General features: G+C 44.9%; 1 protein-coding gene across 1 annotated transcript in view; it reads left to right on the top strand.

The window, feature by feature from the left end:
* The first annotated feature begins 4,442 nt into the window (after nucleotides 1–4,442).
* The window catches only part of Adam17 (ADAM metallopeptidase domain 17), a 59,040-nt gene continuing 44,473 nt past the window's right edge, over nucleotides 4,443–19,009 (top strand). The window contains exon 1 of the mRNA XM_042680751.1: nucleotides 4,443–4,690. Within this exon, the coding sequence (XP_042536685.1) occupies nucleotides 4,594–4,690 (97 nt within the window). The 5' untranslated portion in view covers nucleotides 4,443–4,593. The remainder of the gene's footprint in view (nucleotides 4,691–19,009) is intronic.

The raw sequence follows: 19,009 nt of genomic DNA, 5'->3' as shown, positions 1-19,009 counted from the left end.
CTGAGTAGCTAGGAATACAGGCATGAGCCACCAGTGCCAGTCTGATTTTTTTTTTTTTTTTTTAAATCTCTTTGTCTGGTTTTTGGTCTCCATATGACTCACAGAGGCTCTGCCAGTAGGCAGAGAACAGGAAAGAAGGAGGCCACACACATAGCTATTTGATGGTGGTCTTGTTGAAAGGAGCAAGGTTAAAAATTGCTGGTCTAGAGTGACAGTTGGGCATCATTTATTCTCCAAGCAACAACAGAACAAAATGGTCAAAACCATTGGCTTTTTATGTTCTTAGATTGCTGAAATAAGACTCAAGTGGAATTTATCCTATGCAGAAGTCCAGGTTTGTTCCCAGTAGTATATTTGGTCTGGGACAAGCAAGACTTCCTACCAAACTAAGAACAGGCAGAGTTCAGGAAGAAAGAACAGAGCATAAAGGTTCTTAGTGGTCTCAGGGCTTCCTGAACACAATGGGATCAGCAGAAGAATGATGATCAAACCACAAGAAATTTAACATTATTCAGTGTTTGAATGGCTTTGAAAATCCAATACTGTACAGGTTTCCTGTTTTTCCTATGATCACTCTGTTGCCCCAATGGAGTATAATGAACTAGTTCATTGTAGAACTTCACTAGTGGGCTTTAACCAACTAAACTATGGCTTTAGATGCTGCATTTACTCCCACTTGTCTTCCCGATCCATTAGCCCTCTGAGGTAGGTACCTTTACTTCTGTATTTAAAAAAATGCTGGGAGAGATTTTACCACTTGTCAAAGTGATTTGCAGATTGTTCAGACTCAGCTGCTTGGCTCCAAAGTCTCAGCTCTCACTTCTGAGTCATGACAGGTTTTCATAAACAAAACAGAACTTCGTGATGAAATGTTACAGAATAACAGGATGAGGCACTGATCTTTGATAAGAAAATATTAGCATTTTCTCTCCCCTTGTTAGGAAGGAGGCCATGGTTGGAAATAAATGAACGTAAGGTTGAGACATGAAATCTGCCTGAAAGCTTCCTTCAGTTGCCTTAGGTAGGGCTCTGCCTCATTCTCTACACCATGAAGTTAACTGATAGAAGCCAGGCATTTCACAACTTCTTCATATTTTGGGGGGATAATACTGGGGTTTCACACATAAATCCAGTAACACTGATGTCCTCCTAAAAAGAGAGACAGATATAAGTATAATGGGTAACCATAGGAGGCAGAACTGCCCGCAATCTGCAGAAGCTGAAGAGACAAAGGATTCTCACTTGAGCCTTCCAAGGAAGCGTAGCCCTAGCAAGACCTTGCTTTTGTACCAGGAAATAAAACTGGGATCTATCTATCTATCAATCATCATATAGGGTCTTAGTTGATGGCTCATACCTGTAATCCTAGCTGCTCAAGAGGCTGAGATCTGAGGATCGCAGTTTGAAGCCAGCCTGGGCAGAAAAGTCCATGAGACTCTTATCTCCAATTAACCAGCAAAAAGTTATAAGGGGAGCTGTGGCTCAAGTGGTAGAGTGGTAACCTTGGGAGAAAGGTTAATGAGATTCTTTTTCAATCCACATCTGGTCACGATGACTTATACCTGTTATCCTAAACTATGCGAGAGGCTGAGACTTGGAGGATGGCAATTCCAGGCAAATCCTCCATGAAGAGAACTTGATGGCCCATTCCTGTGACTCCATCTCAACACTGCCTGGGAGAGGAGGCATAATGGCTGGGCACAATGACAAGTCTGTCATCCCCAGTGAAAAGCACAAGCAGGACTGCCTTGCAGGCTATGGCGTAAAACAAGCCACTACCTCAAAAAAAACACAAAAAGGTGCCAGAGGCAAGGTTCAAGTGGTACAGTGCTGACCAAAGTGTGTGAGGTCCTGAGTTTAATCCTTAGCTCTGGGAAAAAAAAAAAAAGCAATTGTTAGAGCTGGGAATGTGACTCAATGGTAGCGTGCTTGCCTCACATGCATGAGGACCTGGGTTCAATTCCTCAGCACCATATAAACAGAAAAGGCTGGAAGTGGCGCTGTGGCTCAAGTGGTAGAGCACTAGCCTTGAGCTGAAGAACTGAGGGACAGCGCCCAGGCCCAGAGTTCAAGCCCCACGACCAACAACAAAAAATGCAAATGTTAAAATGAACTTGGCATCTGTGTATTTCTTTCAATAGACATTAATAGTTGTGCAAAAAAGATTATCCTTTATTTAGGAGTTTAGAACGAACATTTCTTACCTCCCAGAGTTCAGGTTATGATACTGGAGTATGAAGGAATCTCAAAGCTTGTTGGAGGCTAAGGAATTCCTGTGTGGCACATTTTACCTCTCTTGGGCAGCTACTGGCCAGAAACCTCTATTCCTACTCTCATCCCTGTAGGTTTTCAATGACATGAAAGCTGGATTCCCTGGACTTATAATCCAAGAGAAAAGGAAGAGAAGCCCAACATGGTGGCACATGCCTTTAATCAACTTCTCATGGAACTCCGGAGGCTGAGACAGAAAGATTGGACTTTGCAGCTAGTCTTGCCTAAACAAGGCTAGAGCCAATCTCAACCAGAAAAAGAGTACCTGAGATGAAACGCTCTTCAAATCTAACCTTGGCAAAGATACACCAGCACTTCTGCTGTATGTATATGTGCTACTGGTCACACGGACCAGCCACAGTCCATGGTGGAAGGTGACTATTAAAGAGGGTGAATATCAGAATCATTGGGACTTGTCTTGGAGGCTGTCAGTAGCTGTGGAATCTAAGGTTCTAATATCCCATTGTAAAATGAATCTCTCAGGTTTGTCTGTTTAAGCTGGCTTTGAACCACAGCCCTGAGGTCTCAACTTCCTGAGTAGTTAGGATTATAGGTATGAACCATAGGTGCTCAGCTACAACTACCTTTATGGTGAAAAAATAATTTAAGATATTGTATAGGGGTTGCTTAAAATTTTTTTTGAGGGTAAGAGAATAAAAGCTTGAACCATGGAGTTAGAGCACTATTTTTGTTTTTTTGGAGACAGGGTCTCAATGTGCTTCAAGATCCTCCACCTCAACCCCTTTGGCTTGTGTTACCCTCTCTAGAGGGCCAGTTTTACTAGTCCAGTCTTCCACTGGCTCTTTATCTCCCCCATGTGGTGCTCTTTTATCTTGAAGGTATAGAGAACTGACAATGGAAAGATGAACCTCAAATTACAGTTATTAATTTGGGTTCTGATTTGTGAAAGGGAAAAATGACTTGAAATCTGGGCTGCCACTAAAAAAACCTGTTTTCTGTTTTCTAAAAAGTGACCAGGAGCTTTAAAAAAGATGACATTAAACCCAGGGCTGTGGGGGGCACTAAACAAAAGAATGTACAGTCTACTAGAATCATAAGCTGCACAGTTGGATGCCTAGCGAATATAACATTCCTAGAGTTTATAACAACAAAAAGCCAGAGCCTTCACATCTTTATGGAATACAGTTATATATAATTTGAAAAGGTGAAATCCTCTTTTGAGGATTTAAGTATATCATCAATGAATACTTAAATGATTAAGTATGGATAGTTAATGAAGGCATTTTACATCTTACGTGTGTGTACGGAACAGATTCAGCTAACTTATGTAAAAAGCCGGTAACCTAAAAATGCTTTGATTTGGCTGGGGTATCCTACAATTAACATAAATACGTTTTTCCCTTGGGACTTGACCAGCACTACCATTTTGTTCCTAACACGTTTCCATTTCATAGTAATGACTGTCTCACTGTCGAGGAGTAAACGTATTAGGCTCTCTCTGTATAAACAACATAACTCAGACATCCCAGCTGGTGAATATCTTATTCAGCACTATAAATACTCAAGTACACAGAGCTAAAATGATGCAAAGCATCGCACAGCACAAGCCGCACTGGGAAACTTCCAGCCCGGGCGAAACGGACCGAGTAGAGCGGGGAATGCGGCGGGTGGGTGCAGGGCTCAGCCGCAGGGCTCGGGAGACTCCCCGTGCCTCGCGAAGCCCGGCGCTCCCGGGCCCCGCCGCCCGAGCTGGAGCCCGACCCGCGAGGTCTCCAGCAGCGGGCGGGGACCACGGTCCCGGGCGGCCCCCACCCCCAGGACCGCAGCTGGCTCCGAGGGGTCCTCCGGCGCCCCGGGACGCGGCAGCGGGACCCCGGTCGGGACTGCAGCGCCTCAACGACCCTAACCGTACTTGGGACGCCAAGATGAAGGGGGCAGGCCTGGCGCGTGAGCTCCCGCCTTCCCCGCGGTCACTCGGGGACGGGAGCGAGGCCGGGCGGGGTCGAGTCAGGACGACGGGACCCGAGGCCACGCAAGCGCCGGCGGAGCTCGGGCGGGGCGGGCAGAGCGCGGCCGGGGTGCGGCTGGAGCCGCGGCGGGGCGGGGACTCCCGGCGTGCCTCGCGGCGCCCGGCTTCCGGCCGTGGGCGGTGCGGGGTCGGCGGCGGCCGGAAGTGGGCTGGGCCGGCTTCTCCGGGCGCCGCCCGCACTTCCGGGTCCTGGATCCCCGCGGCAGGAGTTCCCGGTAGGCGGTGCGGGAGGAAGAGGAGTCTGCGGGGCCGAGCCGGGCCGGCGGGTCCTCTCTCCTCCATGTGAGCGGGCTCCGAGCCCCCGTCAGGCGAAGCTGTCCCGAGGAGGGAACATGAGGCGGTGTCTGCTCTTCCTGACCAGCCTCGCCCCGCTGGTGCTGGCGCCGCGACCTCCGGACGCCGCGGGCCCCGGCTCCCCCCAGCGACTTGGTAAAGAACGGGGGGCGGCGGGGGTCCCCGGCGGGCGCGGGGAGCGCGGCCTGGAGGGGGGACGGCGGGGGCCGCGCCGGCGCTCGGGCGGGTGCTGGGCGCGAGGGCGCGTCCCGGGTCTGGGCAGGAAGGGGGTGTGGCTCCCCAGCTCGGGGCCGGCGGGGTCCCCTCCGCTGGCCTGCGTCTCTGCGGCGTGCTTGGGGAGCTCCTGAGATGTAGGTCCCCGCGTTGCCAAGAAGATGGGGTGTGTGCCGAAGGCGGCCGGGGCGGGGAAGAAGCGCCGCGAGCGCCTGCGAGAAGGTCTCCCGGAGGAGGCCGCGCGGCGTCCGGCGCACGGCGGCCGCGGGCTGGGCTTTCCGGTGCCTCTTCTGACAGGACTTGGAGCTTGGGGACGTGTCGTCCCCCGCCGCCCCTCCGTCGTCGGGTGGAAGTTGGTTGGAGGCACTTGGGGGAGAGGGCGCGGAGGGAGGCCGACACTCGACCTTTCAGTCGCGCGTGTGAACATCTGGTCAGGGACGGTCATCTGTGAGCCTCGCCAGGAGGCGATTCCTGTGCAATTGTGTTTTCTAGAGGGCTCGTGTTCAGAGTTGTAAAGTTAGGTGGAAGTTACTGTGACTTTACTCTAAGCTGACTTGTAAGACAGTTTGGTTAATCAATCATAACACAGTGTGAAACAGTATACTTTCCATTGTGTGAAGCTGTAGTATTAATACATTTTTCATGGTCCTCAGTATAACACGGTTTTACATGAGTGTTGTTCCGTGCAGTTTGAGATCCTTCGGATTTTATGGCTAATTAATTTTCTCGCATCAGTTATTGCCTGGCATTGGAGCTGTAATTAACTGATAATAGGTAGTAAAGATGTTGAATGTTCTCGCCTTAATAACTGTTTTGTGGTGGTGCCATTTGAAATGGATTATAAGTGTTTAAGGAGAGAAAGGAGCTAGTTAGGAAGTGCTGTGACCGGTGAATTAGCCATGGCTAACTCAGGATGGATGAGCATCATTTTAAGAATAACAGTACCTAAGAGAATAAACATGCATTTCTCCACTCTGAAAAACTATGTTACATGTTTTCATTCTCTTGTTCACAGGTGAAAAAGTTAACGACTCTTAGAGAACTATACTCTGTAGAGGAAAAAACACTATATGATATCAACTTTCAGCATCATATGCAGATTTTTTTTTTTTTTTTGTCAGTTGTGGGGCTTGAACTCTGGGTCTGGGCCTTGTCCCTCAGCTCTTCAGCTCAAGGCAAGTGCTCTACCACTAGAGCCACAGCACCACTTCTGGTTTTCTGAGTGGCTTATTGGAGATAATAGTCTCATGGACTTTCCTGCCCTGTCTGGCTTTGAAGTGTGATCCTAAGATCTCAGCCTCCTCCTGAGTAAATAGAATGACAGGCATGAGCCACCAGTACCGGGCCAGATCATATTTTTAATTAGCAGATTATTTGTGCCAGAAAAATGTGTGTAGACTTAGCTATTCATCGAAAACATTTGAAGTGCTGCATTCAGGTGGCTCATGCTGTAATCCTCGTCACTCAAGAGACTGAGATTGTAGTTTGAGGCCAGGCCTGGCAGAAAAGTTGACTAGACTCCATTCCAAGTAACCAGCAACAAGCAGGATTGGAGGTATGCCTCAAGAGGTAGAGTGCCAGCCTAGCAAGGCCTTGAGTTCACACCAGAACAACAACAAAATAACCCCAATTGTGTGCTCAAGTTGTTATACGTGGCATTGGAAATAAAAAGACCATCTTAAAAAGATTTATGAAAGGGCTGGGAAGGTGGCTCAGTGGTAGAGCGCTTGCCTTGCATGCATGAGGCCCTGGGTTTGATTCCTCAGCACCACATAAGCAAAAAAGAAAAAACCCTGAAGGGGCGCTGTGGCTCTGTGGCTCAAGTGGTAGAGCGCTAGCCTTGAGCTGAAGAGCTGAGGGACAGCACCTAGGCCCAGAATTCAGGCCCCACGACCGGACCAAAAAAAAAAAAAAATTTATGAAAGAGTAAAATAGAGACTCATACAGAGATCAGAACAGATACTCGCAAAACAACATGGAAGAGAACATTTGGGTACACTATACCATTAAAGGGGGGGGGCACTGAATACAATCTAGGAAGGTAATGACTTCCTGGGAAAGGTGATACTTGAACCTAGACTTTTAAAACTAGATTGGGGGTGGGGGGAGTGGCTCAAGCAGTAGACTACCTGCTTAGCAGGAATAAAGCTTGAGTTCAAACCCCAGTAAAGTAAAACATGAATCTCTGTGAAATTCACAAAATTAAGGGATAACAATGTTCCATAAGAACTGCACTCATTATCATACTTATTGTAATTGTAACTCCTCTGTTCATCACCTTTACAATACAAAAAAAAAAAAAGAGAAAAAACCTAGATAGGGCCAGGTGCCAGTGGCTCATGCCTACAGTCCTAGCTAGGAGTGTGAGATCTGAGGATTGTGATTCTAAGCCAGCCTGGGCAGGAAAGTCCATGAGACTCATCTCTAGTTAATCACAGAAAAAATGGGAAGTGGCGCTGTGTCTCAAGTGGTAGAGTATTAGCCTTAAGCAAAAGGAGCCCAAGGACAGCACCCAGGTCCAGAGTTCAAGCCCCAGGACCAGGAAAAAACAAAAGCAAACCAAAAAGAACCCTAGATAGGTAAAAATGGAAAATGATGGCAGAGCTGGGAACTGTTCCAACTTGCACTGATGGGAACCTTACAGGATGATTTTTTTTTTCTGTGCTAGGAACTGAACCCAGGGTCTTGCATATAATATATAGGTGCTCTACCATTGAACAACGTCTTCAGCTTTATTTTTTTTTTTAAATGTCAAGAAAATGGGTCACTGTTTCAGGAAAATCCAGTGAATTATATATATACCTTGTAGGTGTCTTCTTTTTTTTTTGGTGTATGTGTGACAGTGGAGGATGTTATTTATCATTGAACCCTCCTATTATATAGACTGAGTTAGTCAAGACCAACTCAATAGTTCATAGTTGAAAGCTATTTTATTGAATCTGCTTTATTGTTTTTTAGTCTACTTGCACTGTAATACTGTAATTGCATAACTGATATTGATTAGGAATGTGACTTTTTTGAAAGGCAAAAATATATCAAAAATCTGTTTCAGCTGGGCACTGGTGGCTCACACCTGTAATCCTGGCTACTCAGTAGGCTGAGATCAGAGGATCCCGGTTCAAAGCCAGCCCAGGCAGGGAAGTCCGTGAGACTGTTACCAGAAATCCAGAAGTGGTGCTTTGGCTCAAGTGGTAGAGTCAAGCCACATGACCAAAAACCCCACAAAAACGGGGCTGAGAAGGTGGCTCAGTGGTAGAGCGCTTGCCTTGCATGCTTGAGGCCCTGGGTTCGATTCCTCAGCACCACATAGGCAAAAAAAGAAAAAAACCGCAAGTGGCGCTGTGGCTCAAGTGGTAGAGCGCTAGCTTTGAGCTGAAGAGTTGAGGGACAGCGCCCAGGCCCAGAGTTCAGGCCTGACGACTGGACCCAAAAACAAAAAACAAACAAAAAACCCCACAAAAAACAAAGCAAAACAAAAATCTGTTTCAGGGCTGGGAAGGTAGCTCAGTGGTCGAGTGCTTTCCTTGCCTGCATGAGGCCCTGGGTTCAATTCCTTAGAACTACATAAGCAGAAAAAGCTGGAAGTGGAGCTGTGGCTCAAATAGTAGAGCACTAGCCTTGAGCTGAAGAGCTTAGGGTAGCACCCAGGCCCAGAGTTCAGGCTCCATGCCCGTAAAAAAAAAACAACCAAAACACTGTTTCAACTTAACTGTAAGAATTGCATAATTTAGGAAAATTGTGAGTCATGAGACCTAAGTCATTATTATATCTTATTGAAGTTGCAGCTGGCGGGGGGGTACAAGTCTCATTTTGATTTTAAAATTGTTTTTCTTTCGTGTTTCTTTTATTTATTTATTTATTTTTAATTTTTTTTTTTTTTGGGTCCGGTCGTGGGGCCTGAACTCGGCCTGGGCGTTGTCCCTCAGCTCTTCAGCTCAAGGCTAGCGCTTTACCACTTGAGCCACAGCGCCACTTCCGGCTTTTTTTCGTTTTGCTTATGTGGTGCTGAGGAATTGAACCCAGGGCCTCAGGCATGCAAGGCAAGCGCTCTACCACTGAGCCACCTTCCCAGCCTCATATATTTTTTTTTTTTTTTGGCCGTGGGGCCTGAACTCTGGGCCTGGGGGCTGTCCTTCAGCTCTTCAGCTGTAGACTAGCACTCTACCACTTGAGCCTCAGCCCCACTTCCAGCTTTTTTTGCTTATGTGGTGCTGAGGAATCGAACCCAGGGCCTCATGCATGCAAGGCGAGCACTCTACCACTGAGCCACCTTCCCAGCCCCGTGTTTCTTTTAATAAAAGAGGATGCAAATGGGTAGACAGTCACAAATGGGGAGTGTTTATATTTCAAACATATTTTGAAATTTATCTTGAGGTTATTGGTGTGGAGATTTTTCTATAATTGTTTGCAGCACCATTTAACTCAGTATTTTGACATCCCATTTCCTCATATTAATTTTGCTTATAAATTGCATTTCTTTAAATCTAAAGATGAAACTACCCTAACTGTTCCAGGGGAGATTTAATATAACTCTGCTTTGAACTAGTCAGAGACAGTTATTTCTGGGAAAAGATGAAGAGTTAAGCAGAGGTGATAATAAACTGGAAACATCCTTTTGGTATTCAAAGACTTCCTGCATGTTGAGTACTGATGTTTTCCAAGGCCAAGTGTAGTTGTTTTTTCAGGTCCTTCATCATTTATATTCTTAACATAAGAATACAGTGTGAACTGGATGCCAGTGGCTCATACCTGTAATCCTAGCTACTCAGGGGGCTAAGATCTGGATTGCAGTTCAAAGCCAGCCCTGTCAGGAAAGTCCCTGAGATTCTTATTTCCAATTAACCACCAGAAAACCGGAAGTGGAGCTGTAGCTGAAGTGGTAGAGCGCTGGCCTTGAGCTGAAGAGCTGAGGGACAGCGCCCAAGCCCAGAGTTTTCAAGCCCCACAACTGATGACCAAAAAAAAAAAAAAACCATAACCAAAAACCAAAACAAACAAACAAAAAAACTGAAAAAAGCTGGCAGAAGAGAAACAACAAGCAATAATAGACTCACTGTGGTAGGGAAGTAGATGGAAAGGTTTTTCGTCCATGTGTCTCTTCACATCCTGAAATCAGCTGAGGAGATGGCCATCTCCCTTCCTCATCCACTTCCTTTTTTTCTTTCTTCTAAATACAAGTGATATATTCTGAGAAGTCACATCCCCTGTCCTGGTTTCACTTGCCATTTGACTGTGTTCTTTTTTTTTTTTTTTTCTGTTCCTAGGGCTTGAACTCAGGGCCTGGGCACTGTCCCTGTGTGCTCAAGGCTAGTGCACTAGCACTTGAGCCACAACGCCCCTTCTGGCCTTTTCTGCTGACGTGGTACTGAGGAATTGAACCCAGGGCTTCATGCATGCTAGACAAGCACTCTACCACTAAGCCACATTCCCCAGCCCCTGACTTAACTACTAAATATATGTCTGACCTGGCCTTGTTCTCTGAAGCATTCCATGCCCACATCCTCTGTGTTGTTAATGATTCTACTAAGTGTTCACAGGCACTTGGTATATAATATGTCCCAAGCCATATGTCATCTGTTCTGATTAGAAGACTGAGTATAGAAAACAAAATTAGGAGTGAGAATGGATTGCAGGAATTGGGGAAGCAGTCTCATTGCCTAACCTAAGTTTGCCTTTGTATTGATTACAGAGCCTAGTGAATCAGTCTGGGGTTTTTCAGAAGTTCTCTCCCACTTTGCAGTGGCTGAGCACTTCCTAGCTTGAGAGTCTTGGCCCAGGTTAAATCCAGCCACTGTGAGACCTTTGTTATTCAGGGAATGGATTTCATTGTGATGCAAGTTTACAATGTATTCCAGTCCTTCTGTCATGCCCCTTTCCCCTCCTAGAACAATTTCATCAGGTTTCATTGTTCTGTTTTCGGCCATACAAACAATCTATTTTGACTATATTCACGTTCCATCCTTCTGGTTAGCCCAACTCCTCCAGCTTATATCCACATGTGCCCCCTCCCCCTGCGCCCTCCATTGATAAACAGGTTCTCTGTGCTATTGTAGCATATAGTTAGCTGCAAGAGCAGAAGCTGTGACAGGGAATCAGGCAGTTCATATTCCATCTTTCCCTACTTATATATACCCAAAAGCACATTTTTAGTTCTTTGGCCTGGTAGAGAGCACTATTTCATAGACCTAAGGAAGAAGGATTCCTCTGCTCCCAGGGCTGGTTGCCCTGCGTGCTCAGGTCACTGTGTTTAGTGCTGAAGAGCAGATGTCAAATGTCTTCTGCACAGGCTCTATAAACAACTTTATAGAAGTCTTAGCTTGGTCTTTAGCAATTCTTTAAAAAAATTTTACAGAGCAAATTTAAAATCCTATAGTTCTGTGTGTCAGATGTCTAAGATGGGAGGGCTTGGCACTCCTGCTTCATTCCCTCTAGAGACTGTAGGAAATAATCTTTCCACCTTTTTTCTTTCTTTTTAAAGTTTATTTTTATTAGCTTACATGAGTTGCACAAAGTGGTTTTATTGTGACATTTCCAGATATACATACAATATACCTTTATTTCTTTTATTGTTCTTCCTAATCTTTCCTCCTTTAAAAAAAAATCAGTTTCACTGTTCTGTTTTATACATGTATATAAGAAGTACTTGGATCATATTCACCCTTCCTTCTGGGCATACCTACCTGTTCCAGCAGAGCCTGTTGTACTCTCTCTGTCATTCACTTCTATTTTTTAAAACCGTATTATTATTATTTTGTCTTTTCTTTTTTGATACTGGGGATGGAATCCAGGACGTTGCACTTGATAGGCAAGCACTTTGCTACATCCCAGCCCTGTCATTCATTTCTTTAGTGACTTTGTTTTTGTTTTTTAACTTAGAGACAGGGTCTTGCCCAGGCTGGCCTTCATGTGAAGGTCCTTCTGTTTCATCTTCCCATTTGGTGAGATAATAAGCCTACACCACAGAACAGGATTTATTTTTTTTCACTTCCTGCATCAGAGTAGGATTGGTTGTGTTAATTGGGGGAACCCTTTTGTATTTCATGTAGGAGAGAAGTGGAAAGTACAAGTGCTGTAGGGTTCTGCGTTATGCTTGTAGTTAATATTCTAGAAAAATGCAGTCTACTGCTGAAAAGAAAATTAATGTAAAAAGTTCACAAATATCATCAGACCTTTTGCTTATAACATTTTATTTATATTACTTTCAGATACATGGAGACAATTACAAGTATTCGTGTATATATAAGCACTTATAGAGACACAAAAATTATATAACACATCTTTTTAAGGTTTAAACTAGCTGGGTACCATTGGCTCATGCCTGCAATCCTAGCTACTCAAGAGGCTGAGATTCATGTTCAAAGCCAGGTGGAGACAGTGGTCCAAGTGGTAGAATACCAACTGAACAAGGAAGCCAAGCTATTAAGCTGTGCAAGCACTGTTAGGAAAATGGAGGACAAAGGAAGGAAACAGGCCAGACACCACCTTCCACAGCAAGGACTGTTCATTGAGATAGAGCAGTGAGGGACACAGCCTTCCTGCCGGGCTTGGAGACTGTGTGTCAGAGCTGGGACAGCAGCTGGCTTTTGTGAGGTCTGAGCAAGGAGGCAGAGGTCAATGAAAAAGCCACCAGGTAAAAGGAGGTGGGGGCTTCTCAGATGGCCCCGCAATGGGATGTTTATAGTTGGGCTTAGGTGGATTGCCCTGCTGGCACATCAAGCAAGTTCACACATACCTGGCATTTTGCCTGGTGTCTGTATGGGCCTGGGACAATAGGGTGGGAGTCAATCCTTCATACTCCATCTTTAGCTACATGAAATGAACAGCCAAGAGGGGAGATGCAAGTCCTTCAAGCACAAAGCCAAATGACAGAATGTGCAAGACAAAAACAAGTTAACCTTAAAAATGCTGACTCTGAGCTTGGTAAAAGAAATTGGGGAGCCGGGTGCTGGTGGCTCACGCCTGTAATCCTAGCTACTCAGGAGGCTGAGATCTGAGGATCGCGGTTCAAAGCCAGCTCGGGCAGGAAAGACTGTGAGACTCCTATCTCCAATAAACCACCACAAAACCGGAAGTGGCGCTGTAGCTCAAGTGGTAGAGCGCTTGCCTTGAGCTGAAGAGCTGAGGGACAGCGCCCAGGCCCAGAGTTCAAGCCCCACGACCGACCAAAAAAAAAAAAAAGAAAAAAGAAATTGGGGGTATGGTTTAGATTAGTGTTCTAAATTCACTGGCCATGAAAGCTTATCACAGAGACAAAGCAATTCACATGTAAGAGTAAGGTTGAAAGAAGCTGGCCACTGGTGGCTCAGGCCTGTAATCCCTAGCTGCTCAGGAAGTTGGGATATGAGGCTTGAGATTTAAAGTCAGGCTGGGCAGGAATGTCTGAGACTTATTTCCAATTAACCACCCAAAGCTGGAAGTGGAACTGTAGCTCAAGTGGTAGAGCACTAGCCTTAAGCAAATAAAAAGCTCAAGAACAGCGCCCAGACCCTGAGTTTCAAGCTCTAGGATTGGCGTGTGTATACACATATATACATAAACATACACACACAATAAAAAGATTAAAATGGATTGGAAGGTTTATCAAATCTATAGGTAACTCCACACATACATATGAGGTCCAGTTTGTTCTAGGCCTGTAGTTTTTACTTCCTCTGTGTTCTTGGAGAACGTTTAGAAGGTACTGAGATTCCGCTGCTCTTTACCTGTACTCTTTTTTTTTTTTTTTTGTCGGTCGTAGGGCTTGAACTCTGGGCCTGGGTGCTGTCCCTCAGCTCTTCAGCTCAAGGCGAGCGCTCTACCACTTGAGCTACAGCGCCACTTCTGGTTTTCTGGTGTTTTATTGGAGATTAGGAGTCTCACGGTCTTTCCTGCCCGGGCTGGCTTTGAACCGCGATCCTTAGATCTCAGCCTCCTGAGTAGCTAGGATTACAGGCGTGAGCCACCAGCGCCCGGCTTGTACTCTTAAGTGTTGAGAATCTAGGATGGCATAGGTTTGCTCTTTCCTTGCTTTAAATCATGATTGCTGCAAACATGATATAATGCAAAGGAAATCCTATGTAAAGGATCAATTTGGTGAGAGGCCCCTCCCCATAGCTTGTATGCGTGTGTGTAAGTGTAAGTCTCAATGAATGAAGTGCCCAAGCCCGAAAAGTAGTAGTCTTTTAGTGATCTCTACCTGGTTTGCTCAGCAGTGTATCCACTGATTTCCAAGATTCCAGTCTTGTTCCTGCTGGCCCATGGTCCATCTTGACGTCCTAGTGACATTTCTCTTGCCCTTATCCAAAGTCCAAAATCCTATGGACTGCCACATAGGCCATGTGTTTTTCTTAGAGTCTCCCTCTTTCTCTTCTCTGGGCTGCCACTGCCTCTTAGATGTAGTGCTGCTTCCCTGAGGTATTCTTGGCACACCCAGCAGGGGCTTCCTTCACATCTTGCACCTGCCTCTCTCAGCAGAATTTTGTGATGGTCTCTTCCTCAGAACACTAGAAGTATATTTCTCTTTCTTTTGTATAGCTAGTGCCTGATAGATAGGAGGGTGTCAGTAAGAGTTTGCTAAAGAAATAAATAAACAGATCTAGTGGGGAAAAAAAAAGGTAGAATATTTGTGCAGAGAAAGAGGTCAAGGTGGAAGGGCGGAGAAGATACAAAAGCAGTGGGAAAGGGGAGGGTTCTGAGCATAGTGCCCGAGGATGGGGTGAGAGGAGGGCAGCAGGGAGGGGGCAGGGGCATGGGCATGTGGGGAACAAGCCTAGTCCTTGGCAGAGGAGAGTGGAGAAAGGTGGGTCGGGGATGCTTCAGTAACATTTTGCAGTCTGATTACTTATTTTCTGATTTGTGTCATAGCTAGCTGAGATGAGAGAAGCTCAGTTGTTCAGGTGATGGCTGTAGCACCTTGCAGAAAGTGAAGGATGGTGCCATCATTCTCGAGGGTGATGGGCAGCCATGCTGGAATTGTACAGGAAGAGGCCATGACCAGATGCTGAGTAAAGGAAGATGGGTGACATTGTTTAGTATGTACTGTAACAAAACTAGTGTAAGTTGGTACTGGTTTATTGAGAGATTTGGATATGGATAAGATTTTTTTTTTTTGATGGTGTGGTACTGGGGATTTGAACTCAGGGCCTCTCACCTGCTAGTCAACATTCTACCACTTGATCCTTCCAACCAGTCCCAAAGAGAAGTTCTTAAGAAGGTGAAGGGAATGGAAGTTTCACTGCAAAGGCTATAGAAAATGCAGTTCCCACGAGTTAGGTGTCCAGCAGTGTGGTGTGGTGAAAGGTCAGTCTGGCACATTTGCTGGCAGGGGCGGTACCTAGAGCAGTGAAAGCTCCATCCAGTTTGGCCCCAAAGACACAGTGGTTTTTACTAGGCTGTTTGTGATGGCTCAGACATCTGTTGGTGACATTTGATCATTCATTGGGAGTATACTGTTAAGTATTTTAACATGTGTTAGCAAGCTACATTTTAAAAGGATTTATTATAGACAATACACTCAAAATAACCAGTGATGTTAGTATCTTGCCATTATTTTTCTTCCTAGGTCTATTTTTTTTTTTTTTTTTGGGTCTGGTCGTGGGGCCTGAACTCTGGGCCTGGGTGCTGTCCCTCAGCTCTTCAGCCCAAGGTTAGCGCTCTAACACTTGAGCCACAGCGCCACTTCCGGCTTTTTTCTTTTTGCTTATGTGGTGCTGAGGAATTGAACCCAGGGCCTCATGCATGCAAGGCAAGTGCTCTACCACTGAGCCACCTTCCCAGCCCTCTATTTTTTTTTTTTTACACAGTTAAGATCATAGAATATGAGTAGTTTTTTTTTTAACTCTCCCCTTGCTTAAGTAACATAGGAAAAGTATTTATTTTCCCATGCTCCTAAATATTTCCCATGCTCTTAAAAACCTGTTGTAAGTAGCCTTTTAGATGACTGCAGTTTGCCTCCAGGTCCTTATCTGTTTCCTAGTTATTAATTTACTTTGTTTCTGGTTTTTCTAATTTTGCCAGCTGAATAGTGAACATTTTTATGCCTAAAATATTTTCCCTCAGGAATTAGAAGTATGACTCAATTGATAGAGCACCAGCCTTGAGTGAAAAAGCAGAGCGAGTCTTTTTCTTTCTTTTTTTTCTGTGGGTCCTGGAGCTTCAGCTTAGGGCCTGGACACTGTCCCTGAGCTCTTTTGCTTATGAGTAGTACTCTACTACTTTGAGCCACAGCTCCACTTCTGGTTTCTAGTGCTTAATTGGAGATAGGAATCTCACAGCCTTTCCTGCCTGGGCTGGCTTTGAACTTTGATCCTCAGATCTCAGACTTCTGAGTAGCTAGGATTACAGTTGTGAGCCACCCGTGCCCTGCTTAGCAATGAATCTTTAACTCCCTTTTCCTGTATGGAACAGGAAATGTTACTCTTTATTTTTCTATTTCTCCCCACTTTATCCTGTTACACTAAAATAAATACTTGCTAAAACTTAAAACAAAACCAAAAAACAAGCAAAAGTGCAAGGCCCTGACAGTACTGGCTCCAGTTTTTTCCTTCATTTTGGTCTGATTTCCTTGCTTAAGTGCCTTCTGCCCTTTGGTCTTTCTGTCTTAACTTTTATTGAGATGCAAGTCTGACTGTGTTATCTAAACTGCCCTTGAACTCCTAGACTCAAGCTAGTCTTCTCCCTCAGCTTCCCTGGTAGCTGAGACCACAGACATCTTGTCAGGCTTGTTGAGTGGTTTTCAAACTTGATTTTTGATTGTGTAGGTCTGAGGGGAAATCAGAACATTTGCATTCGTGCGTTGCTGCTGCTGCTTGTGTGGGGACACTGGAATGTGTTCTGAGAGTCACTGCCATGTTATTTATTGACAATGAAAGTACTGTGTTGAGTTATGCCTGTAAGTCAGTGGGCGAGATTATGATCTTGAATGAAACTGAGTTCATGTACCAGCCTGTATCAGTGAATTTGAAGAGCTAAGAAAAGAGCTGTATTGATTTCGCAGCATTGAGAATTTAGGCAGTCTTGGAACATGAGTGCTGACAGGTATAAATTTTTATACTGAATTTGTGATGAGGTAAATACATAATGATGAATAAAAACACTTGGCTATTTCATAACCTGTTTGTGAGGAAGACAAGTATATCTTACCAAAAAGTGCCAGAATAAAGGTATAAAGAAAGGGCTTTAGCCTGGGAATGTGGCTTAGTGGTAGAGTGCTTGCCTAGCATGTATGAAGCCCTGTTCCATTCCTCAGTACCACATACACAGAAAAAGCCAGAAGTGGCGCTGTGGCTTAAGTGGTAGAGCGCTAGTCTTGAGTAAAAGCAGCTCAGGGACAGTGTGCAAGCCTTGAGTGCAAATCCAAGGACTTGCCAAAAAAAAAGAAAAAAGAAAAAAAAGGCTTTAGCTAGGCACTGGTGCCTGTAATTCTAACTACTTAGGAGACTGAGATCTGAGGATTGTAGTTTAAAGCCAGCCCAGGCAGGAACATATGTGAGGTTTTTTTTCTCTCTTTTTTTTTCTTTTTTGTCAGTCGTGAAGCTTGAACTCTAGGCCTGGGTGCTGTCCCTGAGTTCTTCAGCTCAAGGGGAGACTGAGATCTGAGGATTGCAGTTCAAAGCCAGCCCAGGCAGGAACATACATGAGGCTTTTTTTTTTCTTTCTTTTTTTTTCTTTTTTGTCAGTCATGACGCTTGAACTCTAGGCCTGGGTGCTGTCCCTGAGCTCTTCAGCTCAAGGGTAGTGCTCTACACTAGAGCCACAGTGTCACTTTTGGCCTTTTCTGTTAATGTGGTACTGAGGAATTGAACCCAGGGCCTCACAAGTGCAAGGCTAGCACTCTATCGCTGAGCCACCTTCCCGGCCCATGAGGCTTTTTATCTTCAATTAACCACCAAAAAGTTGGACAAGGCCCAGTCACTGAGTTCAAGCTCCAAGACTGGCACATGAGAAAGAAGGGGGGGGGGGGAAGGAAGGGAAGGAAGGAGGGAGAGGGAGGGAGAAGGGGAGAGAAAGGGGAAGAGAGGAGGGGAAGAGGAAGGTAGAGAAAAGGGGGAAAGGGAGGGGAGAGGGAAAAAGAGAGGTCATGCTTGGTGGACATATCAAAAAGTAAGAAGTAGTAGAAGGTACCAAAATGCCTAGGCTATTTTTTTCTTTTTTGTTCCAGAAACAGTTCATTATTATTATTATTACCAAATTGTTGTACAATGAGGTTATAATTCCATAGCCCAGGTTATGAGTACAATGTTTCTTTTTATTTATTCATTTATTTATTAAATAAGTTTTTTATTGTGAAAATACTGTACCAGAGGAGTTACAATCACGTGAGCAAGGTAATGAGTACATTTCTTATCAAGCATTGTTGCCTTTGTTTTCCCCCTACCATCCCTTCTCTCCCATCTCCACAACTACACAATTACATTTCCTCCCCCTCCTCCCACCCCCGCTATTTTTAAAGGAGTTTCAAAAGTATCAGATCAGTGGAAGAAATAATTTGTATTGTCAAAGCTCATAGAATTCACAGCCTTTATAGACCATGATAATGACAGTTTGCCTTGGGAAGGTTAATATGTGTTTGTGACTTTAAGTATCACTATTCCACAATACTGTGAAATATGTGAAATTTATGTAATCATCTAATCTCAATTAAAAAAAAGAGAAGTGGGTTAGGAAAGTGAGAGAAGGGGTGGGTTAGGAGCGATGGGTGGCAATGTTGTCAGACACCTTGTACTCATACTGTTCTGTAGAATGGGACCTTCTTTGTACAACTACTTAAAGATATAATAATAAAAAATGTAAAAAAAATTAGTTACTTAAAAAAAAAGTATCACATCATAAAACTTTGGTATTTCAGTCTGCCAGGCTCAAGGTCAAAATCCATTTCTGTGCTACCTTAGCTTTGTGGTTATACCAGTTTACTTATTTAAGTCTGTTTTTTCATTTGTGAAAGGAGGATAATACCCCAGGGATATTCACAGAGCTACTGTAGTAAAATACCAGCATAATGCCTTGTATTGAACACTTAAGAAATAGTTGAATGAGGCTGTGAAGGTGGCTCAGTGTTATATTGCTTACCTCAAAGCATGAGGCCCTGGGTTCGATCCTCAGTACCACATAAGCAGAAAAAGCCGGAAGTGGCGCTGTGGCTCTAGTGGTAGGGAGCTATCCTTGAGCTGAAGAGCTGAGGGACAGCACCCAGGCCCAGAGTTCAGGCCCTATGACCAACCAAAAAAAAAGAAATAGTTGAATGAGGAGTGGTTGGAAACGTGG

This window comes from Dipodomys spectabilis, unplaced genomic scaffold, assembly GCF_019054845.1.
Source record: "Dipodomys spectabilis isolate Male_0828 unplaced genomic scaffold, ASM1905484v1 ptg000066l, whole genome shotgun sequence".
NCBI classification, from domain to species: Eukaryota; Metazoa; Chordata; class Mammalia; order Rodentia; family Heteromyidae; genus Dipodomys; species Dipodomys spectabilis.
The sequence above is the reverse complement of the archived record's forward strand: the minus strand, read 5'-3'. Positions and strand labels throughout refer to the sequence as shown.